Source organism: Symsagittifera roscoffensis, chromosome 1, assembly GCF_963678635.1.
Source record: "Symsagittifera roscoffensis chromosome 1, txSymRosc1.1, whole genome shotgun sequence".
NCBI lineage: Eukaryota > Metazoa > Xenacoelomorpha > Acoela > Convolutidae > Symsagittifera > Symsagittifera roscoffensis.
The window spans coordinates 1,961,969-1,982,872 of record NC_087062.1 but is presented as its reverse complement, the minus strand read 5'-3'; the positions used below and the strand labels follow the sequence as shown (position 1 = coordinate 1,982,872).

Here is a 20,904-nt window from a genome sequence, read left to right as displayed (position 1 = left end):
CATTGGTGCAAGTATTAGTTTGATATTATTATCTTTACAAAATAGCATAAACTTTTTCGCCCTAAGACCTTGTGCTTGGTCACATCTAATATTTTGTGGAACCCCCTGGTTCACAATGTGCGTTTGCATAAATCGAACTATTGTGTCCGCTTTGGTATTAGTTACCACTTTAGCTGATGGAAATCGAGAGAATCGATCTACCCCTACTAGAATGTAGACCTCTTTATGATTTTCTTCCGGTAGTGGCCCCACAAAATCCATTTGGATTTCTTCGTTGGGTTCTACAACTGCGTCTAGCACCGTTAAATGCTGTTTTCCCGAAATGACTTTTAGGTTTTTACCTTTTTGTCGACACTCTTTACAATTCTGCGCCATGGCAATGATGTCCCGATGTAAATATGGGTACCAAACATTTTGGCTGCCTCAAGAATTCCGCCTTGCCCTCGATATATGAGGTGTAGCGAGTCTACAAGGGTTTGCCTAAACTGTTTTGGGATGCCAGCTCTGTCGTCATACAAAAGGATTCCGTCCCTTACTGACAAGCGATTTCGAACATTATAGAAATATGCACCATAGCAGGAATTCAAGTTGTCCCACTTTTGTCCCCGTACAATGTTTAGAAGTGGCTGGAGTGTCTTATCTCTCTTTGTAGCCGATGCAATGAAATTGCTGTCGAACACCTTCCTCAGTTGTTTTCTATACATAGGGACGTCTTCCTCGTCCGTGAATGCAGTTAGACATGCTGGTGGGGTATTGTCTTCATCCATGGTTTGACTGTCTTTATCCACTTTGTCATTTGGATCTCTTTTAAATGTCAGGCTATCTTCGGAAGGGATGACTTGATGTGATGTATCGCTAAACGTTAGCTGGTGATTTAAATCCCTGAGTGTGTCGAAGGATGAGATGTTCTTCGGGTGGAAGGAGATGGTAGTCTGGGCCTCATTGTGGCATTTTCTCATAATCTGTTTAAAAGTTGATATTAACATAACGGACGCAGTGTTTGTATTTTGTCTGTCCATGGTTGGTAACAGTTTTCAAGCTGTATGCAATGTGAAGAATTTTGCCCAATTTGAATTATGCTCAATGCGACTGAAATTTGGCAATGGACTTTTTACACTGAGCTTTGTTTGCGTTGCAAACGAAATTGAAGCTAAATCGTTTTCGTTCCGGTTGAGCGATTGCGTGCCTAGATATCCGTTTGGATTTGAGTTCATTTTTAAATTAGAACTTGTGCTATCTTGAAATTCAAGGCGTGTTATGAAGTCATCGATTAACGCAACCACAAACTATTCGTCCCAATAGGCAGGTGGTTGGGGTTTACCTACTGGATGTCTGGAAGTGTAATCAATGAGCCCCATTCTGGAGCCCGCTAAATGTTTTATATCAAAATCAAATAGTAGAAGCCGGTCTATTCATCTGGTTAATCTACTTTGATATATTTTATTATGTTTGTTGCATTGTAGCGCGCTGATTAGGGCTTGATGGTCGGTGATTAGCGTGAATCTTCTACCATACAGGTTGTATTTAAAGTGCTCTATTGCCCAAACTGCTGCAAGCAGTTCTAATTCGTTGACCGAATATTTGTTTTCGCATGAATTATGAAAACGTGAAGCGTAGGCAATAGTAGCCCATCCGTCCGGAGTTTCTTGCTCTAATGCGCATCCGATGCCGTCTCGGCTGGCGTCGCAGACCACCCGTGTTTCCCGGCCACTTACCAAGTGGCGGTTTTCTGATATGTTGTGTACGGCTTCCAAAATGTTTTAAAATTCTTTTTCATGCGGCTCTTCCCACGTGAAATGGAATTTATTTTCGACTGATAGTAAGGGACGGAACGGTTTGCACAGCTGTGCCAGATTAGGGATAAATTTATTTAGGTGATGTATTGGTCCCATAAAACTTTTGAGCTGTTTGAAGTTTTCGGGTGACTTAGTTGTACGATTATTTCGGTTTTTCTTTCGCATTGGGATTGTTCCATATTCATTTATGACATAATCCAACCACTCGACCTTTTTGTAGCCGAACTCATTTTTTTCGAGAGATATCGCCATATTCTCAGCATCCAGTTTGTCCAGAATTCTTTTTAGTTTATTCATATGATCATCTTTTGTACCGTGGGATATAATCAATGTCATCCAGGAAAGCAAGTGTATCTTTTTCGTTGTTTAGCTTAAAGTAATTTGCTTTCTGGAACTCTGCAGGCATATCAGTAAGACCGTAGAAACCAGTCTAGAACTGATACGTTCCAGTTGCCTGCCCTCCAATGATACCAAAGTTACATTGTCTTCGAGTGTTCTCGCTAAATTTAAGCTGACTGTACGCATACCTAAGGTCAATTGTTGATATTAATGTAATGCCCGGTTTGTTGTGACCCTCTTGCGCTGATTGAGCCACGTTATCAAGTAGTACGTCTATTTTTGGCATCTGATACTTGTTCTTTTGTATCATTTTATTAATTTGTTTAGAATCCAACGCTAACTTGATGGAATGATCTTTCTTCACTTTAATGACTATCGGGCTTATGAATGGCTGGTCACTACATTTTTCAAGTTTTATAATATGAACTTGGTCTATGAGAGACCTGATTTCTTGTTCCAATTTTTCTTGATTATGTATTGGAATACTTTGACCCGTTTGTTGCAACGCTTTGAGTTCTTGAAGAAATGTTGTATGAACCATATGGTTCCGTGCTCTACCAATTCGGGTACATAACCCCGGATATGTAGATTTTGCCCAGTTGGTTATTTTTGCATCTGACCTATTTACGTCACCCGATATAGTATTAACTGACATACCAGCTGGTTGCTGCTGTAGTTGAGCTCCAATCAAAGCTAGGAGGTTTCTTCCCAATATAATTGCGCGCCTGTCGTCTACTACGATGAGGGAAGCTGTATTGATCGTCCATCCACCTGATTCAAGGGGTGCGATGACTCGTCCAAACAGTTGGATTTTATATCCGTTGTAACAAATCATTCTGTTTGCCCCGTCGTTATCGTTTGTTTTGATCCGTTTGGTTGATTTAACTGTTGTCATTATTTGATTTGCAGTCTTTTGGTTAACAAATTTTGTGGGTGATCCTGTGTCCGCGATGAACACTACGTTGTTGTCTTCGCATCTAACCCGTATCAAGTGTCCCTTTAGATCTGTATCATCTAATTGTCCAACATTTTTGTTTTCGAATCGAATTGCATTCGTTGTCGAATCATCGAGATGGATTAGCTTCCAGCCGGGGATGAGATCGCCGGCTTGCATGTAATTAACGTACGCTGCTACATACGTGTCCTGCGAAAATGATTCTTCTGTTTGTTCGTCGTGAATTGCGTTGACGTCAGATGATTTGCATAGTCGTGCCTAGTGTCCACGTTTGTTACACTTATTACAGATTTTGTCCCGGGCCGGACATTTTTGCATTTTTGATTACCACATTTAAAGCATTTAGTCTTTTCGTCTGTTTGTTGTCGTTCGGAGTTCCCCCTTTGTTGTTCTTGCGGCTAGCGTCCGCGTCCAACCCTTGATGAATAACGATTATTATTGTTACCTCTTTTTGAACAAACCCAACTGGTTCGGTTTTCATATTGGATACTTGAGTAGATATTGGGGATCCCTGTTTTCGGATAGCCAATTGGTTTTCTGAACTTTTCTCTCTCCTGATTGCGTAATCTAGCGCTTGCTCTGGTGTTTTCCTTTCCGCCAAGAGGTCTTCTTGTACCTCATCATTCGACATGTTTGCGGTAAACAAGTCCCGGATAACCTCTGTCTCTAATCGTCCTTCATTACAATTGCGGCATTTGAATTTGCCTTTCACCACCAGTTACGTAAGGAGGCAATGGTACTGCTCTAGGTTTTCTGTCTTCCCTTTTTTTCTCGTAAAGGCCTCATAGCGGTCAAATGTCACATTTCTTTCTTTGACGAAGAGTCGTGTCAGTCGATCCCAGAAGTCTCTGGTTGAGATTTTTTGAATTTTGAGATCCGGATAGTATTGTGTCAATCGTCTTTGTCCCTCATACCCCAAACACAAGTAAATATAGCTCCTGCATTTGATGTCCGCTTCTTCCCACGGACTTCCGTCTACTGTTGGACCAAGGTTATCCAATTGCTGACACTGGTTTCCCACTCCTACCTGTTTCTCCTGGTTTCTCAGATTACGATCTCTTATTTGTTCATCAGTCTCCCCCTCGATTGGGAGTTTGTACCCCGGTTCTCGGGGTTTTCGTATAGCTGGGGCATTTTGTAACAACTTGGTCAAGTTTACGCCGTCTTTTGCGATAATGCCGAGCAATAGTTTTTGATTCTAATTGTCCCACTCTAACGGTGGTTCCGTTGAGACTTTTTACCAGAACGGTGTTTTTCCCAATGGGTTCTTTTTAACTGCTGGCTGCGTCATGTTATACCCACGGAAGTAATGCGGTGTATCAACTGGATTGAATTTCTAGTTGGCATATGAAACAAGAAGAGTTTGAACCAACTTAATTTCATTCAACGTTATCGGAAGTCTGTTTATCTAGAACCTGACCTCGAAAGCGTACCCACGTTATAACCAGTTGGTCATGTTATACCCACGGAAGTAATACGGTGTATCAACTGGATTGAGATTCTAGTTGGCATATGAAATAAGAAGAGTTTGAACCAACTTAAATTCATTCAACGTTATCGGAAGTCTGTTTATCGAGAATCTGACCTCGAAAGCATGTGAGTGTCAGAAGCTCATAACAACTATTACATAACAAGTTAAGTTTAGGTAATAACGTATTATAACAGACTTCTTTGATATATGTAATTAATACCAACTGGTTATATAGCACCTAGAGATTAATTATGTATAGTACTGTTTGGTATATCAGTTTCAGTAGACATAATCTCGTCTCCTTCCTGTATATGTTCTTCTTCTATCCACTGGATAACAGCGGGAGTGGGGATGACCCACAACAGACTTCGGAGACGCCCCCGCCCGCGTACAATGAAAGCAGTAAAGTGATCACGGCCAAGTTCAACGAGAAAGCCTTCAAGTTCTCTGTCAACCTGCTGGAAGCATCCCGAAACAGCATCGACTTCCTACGACTCGTGAACAAAACTCCGAGTCTATACGACGAGCCTTTGATCAACTATGCGATCTACCGTTACGAAACGTTTTGGTTGCCCCTCGCTTCGAAGTTCACTTCGAGTGGTTCAGCTAAGTGGGCGGCTCCTCTGGACATTCAATGGGCATGGCATGTGCATATGTTAGCTCCGCTTTACTACGAAAAAGACTGCAAAGAAATAGTGGGTTGTGTAGTTGACCATGAACTGAAATCGTCGAAAGATTACTCGAAAGCAATGGCTGCTGCGAAGAAGGCATGGGAACAAACGTACCTGCAGGAGCCATTTGAAATAGATTTGAAAAGCGATTCAAGTGGCACTAAAATATCAAAACGGCTCGAATCTTTTGTTTCGAAGATAACATACGATATTGCCACAGCTTCGTCGAGACAGAAAACGTTCTTCTATCAGTGCAGTTTGCCTCACTACTTGGACAAAGTTTTCCTCGAGAAAGCCATCGAGCGGTACAAAAAATTTTTATTTCTGAAAAGTCTCAATAAAAACACTTTCTTGATTCCATGTTATGATTTTGACGTTGTTTGGCACGCGCATCAAGCACATCCGTTTAAGTATAAAGAAGACACGGAAAGGATACTTGGCAAAATGCTGAATCACGATGACTCAGTGAATGAACGCCACGAGGGGTCGAAATTGATGCAAGCTGACGCTCTCACAAGGGACTTATGGTCAAAGGTAACACTCAATTACTTTCAACAATTATTTTCTGTGTCGAGAAAAATAGATCTTAGTTCTTCGCTTTTTGCCTGTAAATCTTTTTTTTTAGTGGGGAACTGAGACGACAGTAGTATGATTATTAATCAGATGAGCCATACATAACCGGTACATTTAAGATTTTGGCAATTCGCACGCGGAAAAGAACTTGTTCAAACATGATCAAATACGTTTACCCGAGAGTTAAAGTTTTGTAATTATGCCGCCAAACGACGGTTTTGAATAGGACAGATTTCGATGCAACTCTTAATTTCATAATCATGCCGCAAAACGATAGTTTTTTATTGGTTGAAGTTCAATGTTGCTAGATACGTCATTGCGCGTCATTGTGCGATTTAATTTGAAAACTAACCTGATTGGAAAAGACTCTGATTTTCTATATTTTCATTTTCCTTCAGTAGTGTAATCTGATCAGTTGGTAAAATTGAACCTAAGTTTTTGCAAACGCTATAAAACTTGATAACATATTTAAAACTGCTTCGATATACCACGGATTTATATATCGCTTCCTATCAAGAAAAGCAAAGAGCCTCAGAGAACTGTGTCAGTTATAAACAAGGAAATAACTATAATTTTTTCAGTGCAAATAATTTCTGATTCCAAATCAAAGAAAGCCGCTACTTAAACCAAAGTAAGCTACTGAATCCATTCCAAGTTTGTTTATACCCCCAAAATGCAGTAGACCAAAACAACAAGCAGATTTCCTCAGACTGCAGAACAAATCATTGCAAGTGTTGAAAACTTAGACTCAAACAAATCATTGCAAGTGTCGGTCGAGAAAAAAGGAAAGAAAGGGTGATTTTCAGCTTTTTGTTTATTTTCTATGCTAATGTTAGTCTGGGTAAATTTTAAACGCCATTTAAGCCAAATGATTGGTAATCTTAAAATTTAGCAAGAAGTTATCCGTTGAAACATTACTCTCATCGAAGGAAATATTAAGAAATCGGATACAAGTTTGTTATTTCTACAGAGCTAGTAGAAAACAATAAATTTATCAGTGAAAGCTTTCAGGGGAAAGCTCTCGTTATTTTGATCCCTGCTGCTGAGCAGTTTCTAGACTTCAGAATTTAAAAATCTTAGTTCATAAAAAGTTACTTCGATGATTTTTGTTCCGATTTTGGAAGCAATTGCTGAAGTGTCAGGCATTGTTTCGTTTTCTGAGTTTTTGACATATTCAATTTTGAATTAAATATACATTTTTTGTTTGTTTCAATCAAGAACTGTTGAAGTTGAAAGCAAAACTCAGAAGTGAATCTTAGTTTAGGGTTCGGGTCTTTTTTTATTATTTAACCGCAAGCATGGGTTGAAAGCGGTAAATAGCAGTTTATTCAAAATCTTGTTTTCCTTTTTGGTTATATTAGTCAGTCCTGTTAAGGAAACCGTTACTAATAATTGGTAGTTTGGCTAATTCACATCAAGTAGATACATTTACTTTCAGTTCTTTCTTAAACACCTATGTCTTCTTCTACTGGGATTAAAGTGACTAAGTTGAACGTTATATTGTGCAAAACTTTCATAACCACGGCCGCAAAATGTAGGGGGAAAAGTACAATATCAGGGTTGATTGGAAGCGTTTATATGCAGTTCTGAGCCTAATAACTTTTGTTGTGAACAAGATAGAAGCTCGGCTAACGGGACCTTCTTGGTTCTCCTGTGCTAGGGCAAGCCAGTAGCCTAGCTAATCTTTCATTTTCTTTATAAACTGATATGTAAATAATCTTCAAAAATTGATGTGAAAATTTGAAAAAATAATCAGAAAATGAAAATAAAAAATTCCAAAAAACTGATTTGTTTTGTCCTAAACTCTCGAATAACGCTGCCAATTGATCAGACAAGAGTTAAATTACATTGAAATATCTTTGAGAAACTCTTAAGATATTTTTTTCCAAAAATTGATTTTTTTCCTTGAGTGTGTAAATCGTGAACCGAGATGAGAGTTGAAGTTTTTCAACATCCAGCAATCTCTCAGAAATGAAATTCAGGACGATCATCGTAAAAAACGTATTATTTTTGCCTAAAAACAACTCCCTCATGGTAAACTTTCAGTTTTTCAATTTTTGGTTTCTTGAACTAAATATATAATGAAAATTTTTAACTTAACTGAAACGAACCGATTGATTTGGACAGAACCGTAGGTTCAGAGCGTCAAGATTTTTTAATTTGGACTTAAAAGATTTTACTGATTTTTTTTTGAAAAAACTTTATTTTTGAAAATTTCATATTCCTCTAAAAATAAGATTTTGACTAATTCAAGGTTCTCACCCCGATGATTTTTGCTCTAGTCAAGATAGACGCTCGGCAGTGAGAACAATTTCTGTTCTCCTATGCTAAGGAAAGCCAGTAGCCTAGCTAATTTTTCATTTCGTTTTCAAAGTGAGATGTAAAAAATCTTTAAAAATTGATGTGGAAGTTTGAAAAAATCAGAAAAAAATGATAACAAATTAAAAAACTGATTTTTTTTGTCTCAATTTCTCGAATAACGCTTCCAATTGACCAGACAAGAGTTAAAATACATTTAAATATCTTTGGGGAAACTCTTAAGATATTTTTTGCAAAAATTGATTTTTCCCTTGGGTGTCTAAATCGTGAACCGAGATGAAGATTGAAATTTTTTAACATCCAGCAATCTCTTAGAAACTAAATTCGTCCCTAGGACGAACATCGCAAAAAATGCATTATTTTTTCATTACATGCATGCATTACATCGCAGCATTGCCTAAAAACAACTCTTTCATGGAAAATGTTCATTTTTTTCGATTTTTGGTTATTTGAACTAAATATATAATGAAAATTTCACTATCTCGCCATGTTTAAGCTTTTTCAACGTATTATTTTTTTGCTTATTTAACAAAAGAATTTTTGAATGTTAAATCTGTATCGTACATTGCATTGTTCAAGACTGTTTTTGGATTTCCGAGTTTAAATTCAGTGTTTGTTTCATCAAGTTTGAAATTAGCAACTCAATAGTGTGATGCTGTCAGGGTTCTCCCAGCTTTTGTAATTCTGGCTCATATATGAATAACCAATCCTTTAAGTTTACGAGATACGGAAATTTTCGAGATTTTTCATAAATTTGTAGAAAATTTAAGTTTAAATAACTTCTCAGTTTTTGAAATTCTCACCCTGTAATTGGGTGCTGTCAAAGTACCTTTCAAAAAAAAAATTCTAAAAATTTTCTTTAAACTTAGATTTTAAAAAATTCCAAATGTTTGAAGCTCTCAATCCTGTTGTTGGAAATTGTGAGGGTACTGTCAGGGGTTGCGAGTCTTGCCTCTGAATATAACTGCTCAAATCCTTGTACTTTTCGAGATATGACGTTTTTTAGGATTTTTTATAAATTTTTCAGAGAACTTGGATATAGAAGATTTCACAACATTTGAAACTCTCATCTCTATATTGAGCTTCTGTCAGGGTTTTCTCAGGAGTTGCAAATCTTGCCTCCAAATTTCAATTCTCAGATATGACGTTTTTGGTGATTTTTCAAAAAATGTCCCGAAAACTTAAGTTAAAACTCTTTTTTCATAGTTTGAAATTCCTGTATGGGGGCTTTCAGAATAATCTCAGGGGTTACAAATTGGGCCTCTAATTTTTTTAGTTCACTAGATGCGACAATGTTTTCAGTAATTTTCAGAAAACTCAATTTACAGAATAATTGACAAAATTGAAATTCCCAACCCTGTTTGTGTGCTGTCAGAGTACTGTCAAGGATTGCAAATATTGCCCTCAAAGAAGACTGCTCAATTTTAGTAGTTTTCTATATGTGACGTTCTATCTGGTTCTCAAAAAATATATATATTTTTAAGAAAACTAGTTCATAAGTGAATCCTAAGTGTAATAAAGAATTGCCTAAAAGTGACATTGCCTAACCCTAAAAGTGACATATATTGAAACATTCGAAGCTCGGCTACACCTCTGTTTATAATAGGGTTGTTATTCCTTTGATTTTTACACTTGCGATAGCGATCCACACTCTAATTCATTCTGTAGAAATTAAACTTACCAACTCTGAGCTTGTATAATTTCGTTTTTTTTTGCTTAAATAACTTTTCTATACAGTTTCCTTAAATTGGGTTAGTTTTATCGGAAAAGTCTATCATTCCGCGCCTTATTTAAACAATGCAATCAAACGTTGCAGAAAACAAATTTGCCCATTAACTTTTTAAAAGTGAAGCTCGAGAATTTGAAACAAGGTAAAAGCAAGGTAGTGTAAAAGTAAAAATTCGGTAAAGAGCCTTTTAAGCGTAAAAATGAAATGAATTCATAACTGAAATTGTAGCTCAATGTTTTAATTAGTCCCGTTTCGCAGGTGTTCAACGAATCTTTCAGCATCAACGGAGCGATGTTCAGAGGTGACATTCCTTCTGGAATGGGAACTATGTCTAAAGAACAGCTACTCAAAGTCGGCTTTTCTAAGACCCCTTTCAAGATAACTCAGCTGAAGCTTACTATGGGCAGCGATGTGCATTATGATAGAAAGAAGCTGAAGATAGTGATCAATTACGGTATCCGTGAGATGGTTGTGAATTTGGCTCCCAGGCAAAACTTGTGGGATGAGGGACTCAATGTGAACTCTGGAAGCAACCAGCTCGTTATGGACTCCTCCCTCATTCATCACAAACTCGATATAGTAAGTCTAATCTCATTAAGAACACTTCGATACAAGTGAGCAATCTCCCCCCTCAAGAGACCAAGTGAACAATCTCCCACTTAAAATAAATTGGCAAACTCAAGCCGTAAGGCCTGCATTTACTATAGTCAAATCTGATTGGCTGAAAATTGATTTAGGTAGGGGTGATATTGTTCATTTAGTTCAACAGTTCCCACATGCAACGGTTTAACAACTATCCGCCCCAAAAAAGAACTCATCTCGTGAATAGGCACATTAGGCTTGCGCAAGTTTTGAATTCAGTCACGAATTTCATCTGTTTATTAACAGGTAAAATGTTAACGAGATCCATTAGTTTTTTTCCTAAAAATAGTAACAAAGTTTCCATTTTTTTACCTTAAATCTATCTTCACTGCGACTGAATTTCAAAGAGTTTGAAAATCAACGTCAGTAAGGTCGATTCCATTGTTTTCAAATACCAACATGAAAATTGTTTCAATTATATGCCATGAATATTTGTGTGGACGTAAACAGTACCCTTGAATCCGAAAATTGCTTTTAAAATGAATTAGTTAAATTGTTTGGTTGAACCATCGAATTTAAGAAGGCGGTATTATAATTAAATTTAATGGCACAACTAATCCCTTGGGATAGTGGCTGCCCTTCCTCTAAGATGAGATTTAATAATAGTTTTTACGTCAGCAGTAGTCTGCTTGAAAACATGTGCTCAAGATTTTTAGTGACCGATGGACCATTGGTTGCATAGATTGTTTTCATGAGTGTGATGAATTGTGATTTTAAATTGTGAGTTAGACCGAAGTGTTACTCATAGAGTAATTTCGAATAGGGTACACCGTCTGCTCGTCACGCTATCTTATTTTCGGCGGGATAGATTCGTGCAACTTCTCAGTCTAATACCGATTCTAATCTTACTCTTTTATCTACTAGTCTCAGGGTGTTTAACTAGTCTCTGCTAGGCTCAATAGATCTAGGGTATACTGGCTTATTGCGATTGCTAGAAGGTCTCTTGGAGAGGTAACTAATTTCTAAGTTAAATTCAAATCTCTCTGGTGCTGAAATTACAAGTAATTTCAGCACTTACAAATAAGTGGGTTGTTAGTTAGATGGATCAGGATTGGTTAATATTAAATATTTTATAGTGATAAAATATCTAATTTATAACCAGTAATAAAGTGCTTTGAAGGTTTTTAGTTCTTCGGTGCCTACTGCAAATTCATGAGGTGTGTTCTGGATTAAGTTGTAAATTTTATGATTGTATTTAGTGCTATGAATGAATTCTAATATTGGTTTTTCTATAGGTTGGATGAATTCATGCGGGATTATGAAGGGTCGGGATTCTTGGTCGTTGAAAGTCTTGGCGAGGGGACATAATATATAAATCTGGGTGATCGGGTCGTAATTGCGGAGGATGCCTTAATGGTTAGTATTTTTAATACAATACGTGAAGTTTAGAAAAAGTGGTGATGTGTATTTGGAATTGATAAACTGAAATCTGTGGTGGGGTTTTCGCGATGGTGTGTGTAAACGAAAATGTTTTTGGATAAATCGATAATAAGTGTAGGTGTGCGTTTGCTTAGTTCGTAACATGATGTCGTGTGAACAGTACAAATCACTTTCCTTTGGTGTGAGAAAATGAAAGGTTAGTGAAAATGTTTGAAAATGTTTCGTATTCTTGAATATCTGATAATGCTTCTGAAATAATGTGATCATGCTTTTTATCTAAGATGTTAAGTGTGAATAAGTAAGGTGTTTTTATGAAAAATTTCTCTGTGAGTTGTGGTTTAGCAAACTGATCGTCGTCAAGAAACTGGTCTTGATTAGAACTAATGATGTTATGATCATAATATTCAATCAAAAAGTCGATAGCTCGGGTTGCAGTGAAAGTTTTTAGTATTTTTTATATCCTACATATGTAAATTGTCGGGGGGTGAGTGCTGTGGTTAATCTGAATAATTCGTCCTTTTTTCTTTCAATATCTATAGTGATGTTATAGAGCGTAAGGGGGTTAGTGAAATTTTAATAAGCTGTCCAGTGAAGTGTGGGTATTAATACATGTTCATCTACAAAGTGACGTGGTTCAGGGTTAGGGTCGGATTGATTTAGTGTATATTGGGGAAATAAAGGTAGGGTTATTTGAAGAAAATTCGTAGTATTGGTGTGGTCTGGATGGTTGATATATTCTCGGGCGGTTCCGAATTTGGATGGGATTGGGTGATTTGAGAATTTACGTTTAAAGGTTCTATAAGCACGATTAGTACTGGTGGATGTTTCTGTTGATGTGGATGAATGAGCTCATGATGGAGTATAATCTGAAATTGGTGTAGGTGTTGGTGGATTTGATGATGTTATTGTTGATGATAATTGGTGAATAGTTAGAGTGCGGGGAGATAGCAATTGTTGTTGGAGTGTTATAAAATTATCTAGTTCTTTGGAAATTTGAATATTATCCGGGGAGTTGTTGGTGGAGCGTTCATTATTGAATGGGGAGTAGGTTGGGGTTACTTGAGAAGGAGTGTAGGGAAATCTTTGTTGGCTTTGGGGTTGGATAGGTCGGAAGGGAGGTTTTGAGAAGGTTGTTGAGCTGGTCTGGGTATGAGTAGAAGGGGATGGTTCGGAATCTGCGAACTCATCGGGAGTTTCTATATCAAAATTATTGAATTGTGTTATTGTTGTATAAATTGTGATATCTGAGTTAGTGTCAGAATTCATGCGTGATGATGTATTAATTTGTGGTGAATCAGGTGGCGGAAAAGCAAAAAGTGGGATAATAGGAATTGAGTTTTGAAGGTTGGCAGGGTGGGAGTTTGATCGATGGAGTGATCCAACTTGTCTGCTCATCGTGGGCTAAAAAAAATGATTAATTTGAGATTGAAAAATAGTGGTATGGGGCTGTTGAATGATCTGTTCGTCTGTATCGTCAATTGTGGGGTGTTTTGTCACTATAAGTTGGATGGGGCTTTGTATGTGACTGGGTCTTAAGTTTGGGGGGTTTGTGATTGCTAAGTTCCTAAAATTTCGTAAGACTAATGATAATGGATGGTTAAAATGGAAGTTTGGTAAGTTTGGTGATGTGTTCGGATTTGTTGATAGTTTTTTATTATATTCCTTAATTTGTGCATCTAAGAGGATTTTGTTTATTGATGATGAAAATATTCCAAAAAATCCTGCAAATAATATGCGTGCTACGCTTGCTTGTCGGTTTACTTGTGTATGTATTGCGCATGTGTTATAGACTCCTTTTAGTGAAGAGAAAAGAAATCCAATAAAGTTAAACATAGCGTGTAAGATAGTCAAGCCATATTACATCTTTCTAAGATGTAATATGGCCATCCTAGAAAGGCTAAAACTTCATTTTTGAGATTTACAAAACTAAAAATATTGATCGGTGATATATCCTGTGGTCGATATTTTTCACTATTTAGATAATTGTAATCTTTCATGTCTTTAAAATATCCGCTGTAATATTGTGCGTAATTATCTGAAAATCCTGCTGTTTCTGCAAGTTTTCGTAAGTTTTGATCTATTGATTGTCGTTGTATTGTGTCCATTTTCGTAAGTAGTTCTTGAAATTGTAGTGTACGTATGTGATGTTGTATGTCTGATTTTGAATAGATACCTATCGATTGTAAATCGATATTTGGGTTGCGGGCTATAGCTCGAATGCTCTCAGGTGAGAACTTTTTAAATGATGGCATTAATTTTGGGTATGGTGTTAGTAGATAATATTTATCTTCGTCGGGATTTAATTGTACAACGTTGTGGCTGTTTTCTGATCCACATGGTAGTGCTGTGTCCCCCAAAAATATATTCGTCTTGAGAGTGTATCAACAAATTATACTTTATTTTTGTAGAATATGGGGTTTCTCTTATAACATCTTTTATCTTCAAAAATGTATAAAAGTGATATTTTTTGGTACAAGTGTAATACCATAAAATGTTTCCTTCATAATCAAAAAATGTGATCTATTTCCCCGGATAACAAAAATTCTGTATATGGTATTTTGAGACTTGCTAGTGCTATTGACTGTAAAATCTGGGTTCTTTCTAGTTCACATAGTTGATGTAGTGTTTCTAATTCTGAGAGTGACATTTCTTGAAAAATTCTGCTTATTGTGTAATCTAGTTTCATATCTAAATGTATATCATAATGAATTGCGCCAAAATTTGTGCGGTTCATAAGTGATATTCCTTGTAACCGTGTACTATCTGCGTCTTGTGGTTTTAATTTTCCACCTATTCGTCCTATGTTTTTCTGAAGTTTTACTGAAACATAAGGGTTTCCGTCGGTAAGTGAATGAGATGTGGCCTTATGGTCTACAATTAGATGTCCTGCATTCATGTCGAAACCATGTTCGTATTCGACAAGAATTTCTGAATATTGTGTTTTGTAAATTGGTTTTTTATATTTACATGCAAGTTCTGTTTCTGGGTATATTTGAAATCGTGTTAGTTTATTTTCTATATTGTGGAGGTTCTTAATTTTGTTCTATTACTTCTAATTTGATTGGGATTGACTTCTTCAAATGGGATTGATTCAATAAAACATTTGTGGCGAAATTTAATCATTCTAGCGTGTATCCTTGCTACTTGAAAAACTGTGCAGGTTTCTTCAGGAAACCATACAATGGTTGTTTGGGTCCGTGTTGTAGGATCGCAATATCCTTGGTCATTTTTGCAAGAGAGTCAAATGCCTTGGTAAAGAATTGTGTCGTCTTTTAAATCTCGTGTAAGTTGTTGTACTTTTTCAAGTTGTATTTTCCAGTCAAAAAACATAATTTCTTGATATCCTTTATTTTTTGTATCTGCTTTGCAAATTGAAGGATTGCTTATACCGATATGTGGTATCCAGTGTTTTGACATGTAAATCGTATGTTAATCTTCCGTGTGTTCCATGAAAGGGGAAATTTGTGTCTAGTCTTATGTGACCCTGGTGTTTTTCAAGTTCTGCTTGATGTGCTAAGTCTGGGAAAACTTGAAAATTTACAAGTTTTCTATTTGTTCCTACGTTTTGTGTTAACTTTAATCGACTAAGTTCATTCTTACAGTCTTGAGAGCTAAGATGTAGCAATCTTTCTATATTACTCTGATAGAAAGATTCGTGGTCTACTCGGTTTTTATTTCCGTTTGAGACTTGTGAGCAATGTACTTTCTTTTCGGAAAATGTTGCTGTAAATTTGTACCGTGTTTATGTTGTTGATCGGGCTTTTGAGTATAGTGTGGCTACTATATTTGTTGTTTCTTCAGCTTGTGGTTCGGATTCACATTGTGTGACTTGATTTATAGCATATTTGCGTAGCGTTTTTTGTTCGTTTTCTTTACAATCATAGTGCGTTACTAACAAATCTTGAGGTCCTGTGCGAGGAGATGGATTTGTATTTTGTTCGGAAAAAATTAGAAAAAGTAGGTGTTGAAATCTGAATACTTTTAAAATATACACGTTTATAATAATCCTGAGTACGGGCTATAAAAGGTAATATATCCAATTGTGTTTTTGGTTTATCTATCGTATTTATATATAACTTCAGTTGTTATAAATGGGGGAGGTAGTGATTGAGCTGTTATATTTGGCGGACTTAGGGGAAAAGGGTGTTGAACAATATTATTAAGTCTCAAATTTTAATTGCAGACTATTTTGTTGGAGTATTTGAATGTTGTGTTCTTGAATATCTTTGTGGATATCTTGTCTATACTGTAATCTATTTAGTGTCCAATTGTGGAGTCGGCTACTTTAGGGAGGTTTTTGTTGATGATTGTTCTTGGTATCTGGCTTCAAGATTTGTGGGGAAATTGAGAGGGAAAAGTGTTAGTGAAATTTGACTTAAGGATGGTGTTGATGAAAGTGAAAGTGTTTCTGGTAGGGATGATAATGTTGTATCAGAAGAGATATCTATTGGTTCATTCACTAACTTTGGTTCACCTTGAGTATATGAGTGTGTTGACCAATATGGTGGTCGTTCGGTGGTATCTGGAGGGTTAAAAGGATTTTCTCGAATTTGTTCTGATGTTGGAGTTGAACCTAAATAATCTGATGGGATATTTGAGATGCTTTGTTGTGAAAGAAGGGCGGGAGTTTCTGGTAATGTACTGCTTGAAAGTTCTGAGGTAGTTCGTGTCGGTGATTGGGGTATAATAAAATGAACTCTGGGGGTTTGAAAATTTCTGTTTCTTCGTGGTTGTATGATTTGTGTGTTTTGATTTTGCCATATGTGTCTTACTCGATTAAGATCTTGTTGCAAGGTGGGGTATAAGTTGTATATTGGTTCACTTAAAAGTGCTTGGCGATTAGCTGGTTCTAAGGGTTCAGATAATTGTGCGTGTCGTTCTTCAAAACTGTATGGGTTGTCTGAAAAGAAATTCGTGTTGATGCTGGGGGATTGTTGGTAGTTGTAGGTTTTATTGGACTTTCCTGGGATGTTGTTGGTGGGGGCTGGTGTGGCGGTAGTTGATTAGCAAATTTGAAAAAATTTTTGAGCGTTTAATTTTTATTGGGAAAGTTTATGTTTAATAAAATTTTCTTTAATAAAAAATATTAAAAGAATAGTTGCTAAGACAAATTTGACTTTTGTCTTTTTTATACATATGCATATTGTCATGATTAGGGATATTAAAATGTGAGAAAATTTTTGAATTAAAGAAATTTTTCTTTAGACTAAAAATGGTTCGTATCATTTAAATAGATTTTTATATTTTCGTTCCTGTAGATTTGGTCAAGGATTTGGGACAGTTGGAGATATATTTCAAACAGGGAGTAGAAAATTTAAAAAAGATTGCAAAAAATTCTAGAAAGGATTATTAGAGATTCAAAAGTTTCAATGAAAAAGAATAGTAAAAATTTAAATACAGTGAAAAGTTTTGTGGAGAGGTTAAGAAGTTTTTGTTTTATATCATCAACTGTTATGGAGAGAAGCATTTAAGAAATGATTTGTTTCGTCGAATATTTTTTAAAGTTTTGAGGCGAAATTCAAGTAAAGTCGGATTATTTATTGATTTTTTGACAAGTGGGTTGAGTTTTGTTCAAAATTTTTGAGGGTGTATTTTTATGTCTTCATAGTTTTGTTTTTATTTGTTGGGTAAGTGGGGGTATCTTTGAAATATTTGTACTTTAGGCCAAATGATCATGGGTCTTTTTTACTTTAGACTAATTTGCCATTTTTGATTGAGGGGCTTTTGAGGTCTGAGTTAGGAAAATATTGTTGATTGTTGCATAATCTGATAGAGTAGGGTTGTAATATTTAAGTAGTGTTTATTTTAGTTGTCAAGTTTGTAAGTTGTTTATTTTGACCTTGAGGTTGGAAAGTTATTGTTATAGATATGCCTGGAGATTATAATTTATCGGCTAAAAAAGTTTGTGTTAGAGATATAAAGGTGGCAATTTGAACAATTTCTATTGGCTGAATTTAAACTAAAACTGATCGAGGTTATTTTCAGCAGGTTTTTACTGAAATGTGAAATTTTAAGTGATTTAAAAAGAATGTTTACGGTAATCTAAATTAAAGTTGTTTCTGAAATTCAACTTTCTTTAATATTTTAGACTGTGGAATGAATGTCTTATAGTTTTTTCGTGGTTGATTTCTAATACGTGATGATTCTCTATAATCGGATTTTTGTTGTTGATCCTGTGATAAAATTGTTTCTGTTAGTTTTCGATTTTTTCTTTCTTTTTGAGTTATTTTTGGATAATAAGGTAAAAAGTTGTTACGGTTTTGAATGATTTCTTTCTTGCTGGAGTCAGTAAGTTTGTACGTTACTTCAGTAGGTTTATCAATTATTTGATATGATCCTTTTCGAATTGGTTGTAGTTTTTTGGATATTCCTTTTTGTGTATTAAAATTGGGTATTAAAACAAATGTTCCAATTTTTAAATCGGTAGCTGGCATGAAGCGTGAATTATTTTGGTTGTTTATACTTTGCCTTTGTAACAATTTCTTTGTTACTTTTTGGTATATTTTATTATGTTTTTTATTTCTATTTAAAATCCATTCGGTATCTTTACCGGAAGCTAATTTTAAAATTTGTGGATGATGAAAGTGGTCTTCATCATGAATATGTAATGGTAGATTATAACAAATTGAATCTTTGCTCGGTTGACAATATCCTTGTGTATTTTTATGGGCATTTGCTGTGAACAAAATTGGTTTTCGTGGCTTTTGATTTGTGAATTATTAGATAAGGGAAATAATTTTACATCTGACCATTCAGTGTATCATTTCCATTTATGATACATCGAAGATATTCTTGTAGTGATCGGTTCTTACCTTCAACTAATCCATTTGTCCATGGTGCATGAGATGTACGTGGTTTATATTTGATGTTATACAGGTGGCATAATGTGATGAATTCATTGTTTATAAATTCTGTGCCATTATCTGTAACTAGTATTTCGGGTAATCCGAATTTAGCTATCCAATGTTCGTAGAGTGTTGTGTATGCGTAATAAGCATTACAATGTGGTACTGGGTTGAGTGCTACGTAGTGTGTAAATGCATCAACAATGACCATAATCTAAGAATTTTCTTCGGAGGATGGTGAAATTGGTCCTTTTGTGTCAACTGAAATTCTATGATTGAAATATAGACTTTGTCCTTTAAAGACTTGTTTTGTGCTATTTGTTTTTGGTTTGGGTAAGGTTTATTTAATTCACATAATATGCAATCGTTGCATAAAACTTTAATCTAAATTGGCATTTGGGAAGTAAAAATTTTGTGTAAAATTCGAATATGTCATTTCTGATCCTGAGTGTCTTTTTGTATTTTGTGTGTGTGGTATGTTGAATTCTATCAAAATCATGCTGAGGGGGAGACAGGGTACTTTAGAATCGGATGTATTATGTTCTAAAAGATCTGTATTTTCATTTATAGTAGTTTTATTGAATTTTCTAAAGTATCGATGGAGTGTTTTGTTTCCTAATATCGTTGTATCAGCTTTTGCTGGCTTTGTTTTATTTTTATGCCATGATTTAATTTGTCTAATAATAGGGTCAAAATGTTGGTATTTTTGTATCAATTATAGTGTAACTTTTTCTGTTGGTGGTAAAAAAATTATTTTCGATTTCTATTTTTGATAGGGGAATGTGTTAAGTGGGTCATGAAGGTTAAAAACTTGATTTACTGTGTATTTTAAATCAGTTGTCGTTGGTCCTGATAAATTTATAATGTCATTTAAATTTTCTTTTTCTATTAATGGGAAAGGATCTTTTTTGTGTTGCTGTTGCTTTATTGTCTTTTGTTGAGTATTGTTTTTTATCCAATGTGAATATGGGATTGGTTTAAATGTGGATGTACCTAATAAATCGACATCGTAGTGATTGTTTGGACAATCTAAATAAAATGGAGAATGTTGTAAATTGTTTATCTGTGATTGATCTATATCTGTTTTTACTGCATATTTACATTCTTGTTGTGGTGATGTTTCGTTTTTTGCAAGATAAAATTTAATATTTTATGGTATTTTAGCTGTAGTTTTTCGTGTGAGTAATTCAGGTGGTTTATTCCTACTTAGTGTATCTGGTAATGCAATATTTTTTCCTGCTGTCCAAACTATATGTAAGTTTGGGAATTTCATTAAAATTAATTGAAATCTGTAAACTCGATGGTTTGGATTCGATTTTTGTGTAAAAAGAATTATAATCGGTTTTTGATCCGTAAAACGAACTGTTGGATGTTTTGATCCAAGTATCAGAAATTCATATTCTGTAAGTGTGTATTTTATAGCTGTGCATTTTCTAATGAGAGTAGAGAGTCGTAATTCGGCTTGAGTAAATAAACGAGAATTTGTTGATATTAGATTCATTTTATTTGTTCCACTTTGTGATTGTAGTAATGCTGCGCCGATGCCGAAATTCGAAGCATCGCACATGACATAGAATGGTTGATTTGGATTTGGGATTGTTTTTGATATTTGTTCTGTTAGCAATTTTTTAATTTCGTCAAATCGTGTTTGATGTTCTGGAGTCCATTCAAAGTTGTTTTGCTGTCTAAGGATGTTATAGAAAGGTCCATATTTTAATACACATTTTAATACATATTTACTGAGAAAATTTAACATTCCAAGGATTTCTTGGATTTTTTTAATTGTAGGTGGTTGAAGCTTTTGAATTGCGTCTATGCGTGATTTTAATGGAGTTATAGTGTTTTTTTTAATAATATGTCCAGGAAAATTTACTCGTATTACAAAAAATTGTGATTTATCTGGGGCTGCTTTCATATTTTCATTTTTGAGTATTTGATGATAGTGTTCCAAAATTATAATCTGGTGGTGTATTTCTTCTTAATGTGTCTGGTAATGCAAGGTTTTTTCCTGCTGTCCAAACTATGTCTAAATTTGGGAATTTCTTTAGAATTAATTGAAATCTATAAACTCTATGATTTGGATTTGACTTTTGTGTAAAAAGAAATATAATTGGTTTATGATATGTGAATAAGACTGTTGGATGTTTTGATCCAAGTATCAGAAATTCGTATTCTGTAAGTGTG

The 20,904-nt window shown here is 35.3% G+C and overlaps 2 protein-coding genes across 9 annotated transcripts in view; one reads left to right on the top strand and one right to left on the bottom strand.

Annotated features, from left to right (window-relative positions):
* Positions 1–20,904, bottom strand: part of LOC134856977 (RNA polymerase-associated protein RTF1 homolog) — a 607,680-nt gene that overhangs the window by 530,728 nt on the left and 56,048 nt on the right. The window lies entirely within an intron of this gene.
* LOC134856943 (uncharacterized) overlaps positions 1–20,904 on the top strand; it is a 71,085-nt gene that overhangs the window by 17,165 nt on the left and 33,016 nt on the right. For 2 of the 8 annotated variants that reach the window (XM_063873233.1, XM_063873237.1), the window contains exons 2-3: positions 4,848–5,766; positions 10,112–10,432. In XM_063873233.1, the coding sequence (XP_063729303.1) occupies positions 4,873–5,766; positions 10,112–10,432 (1,215 nt within the window). In that variant the 5' untranslated portion in view covers positions 4,848–4,872. Of the gene's footprint in view, positions 1–2,671; positions 4,687–4,838; positions 5,767–10,111; positions 10,433–20,904 lie in introns of those variants that run through there. The other 6 variants (XM_063873234.1, XM_063873236.1, XM_063873230.1 and 3 more) reach the window with 4 other exon arrangements.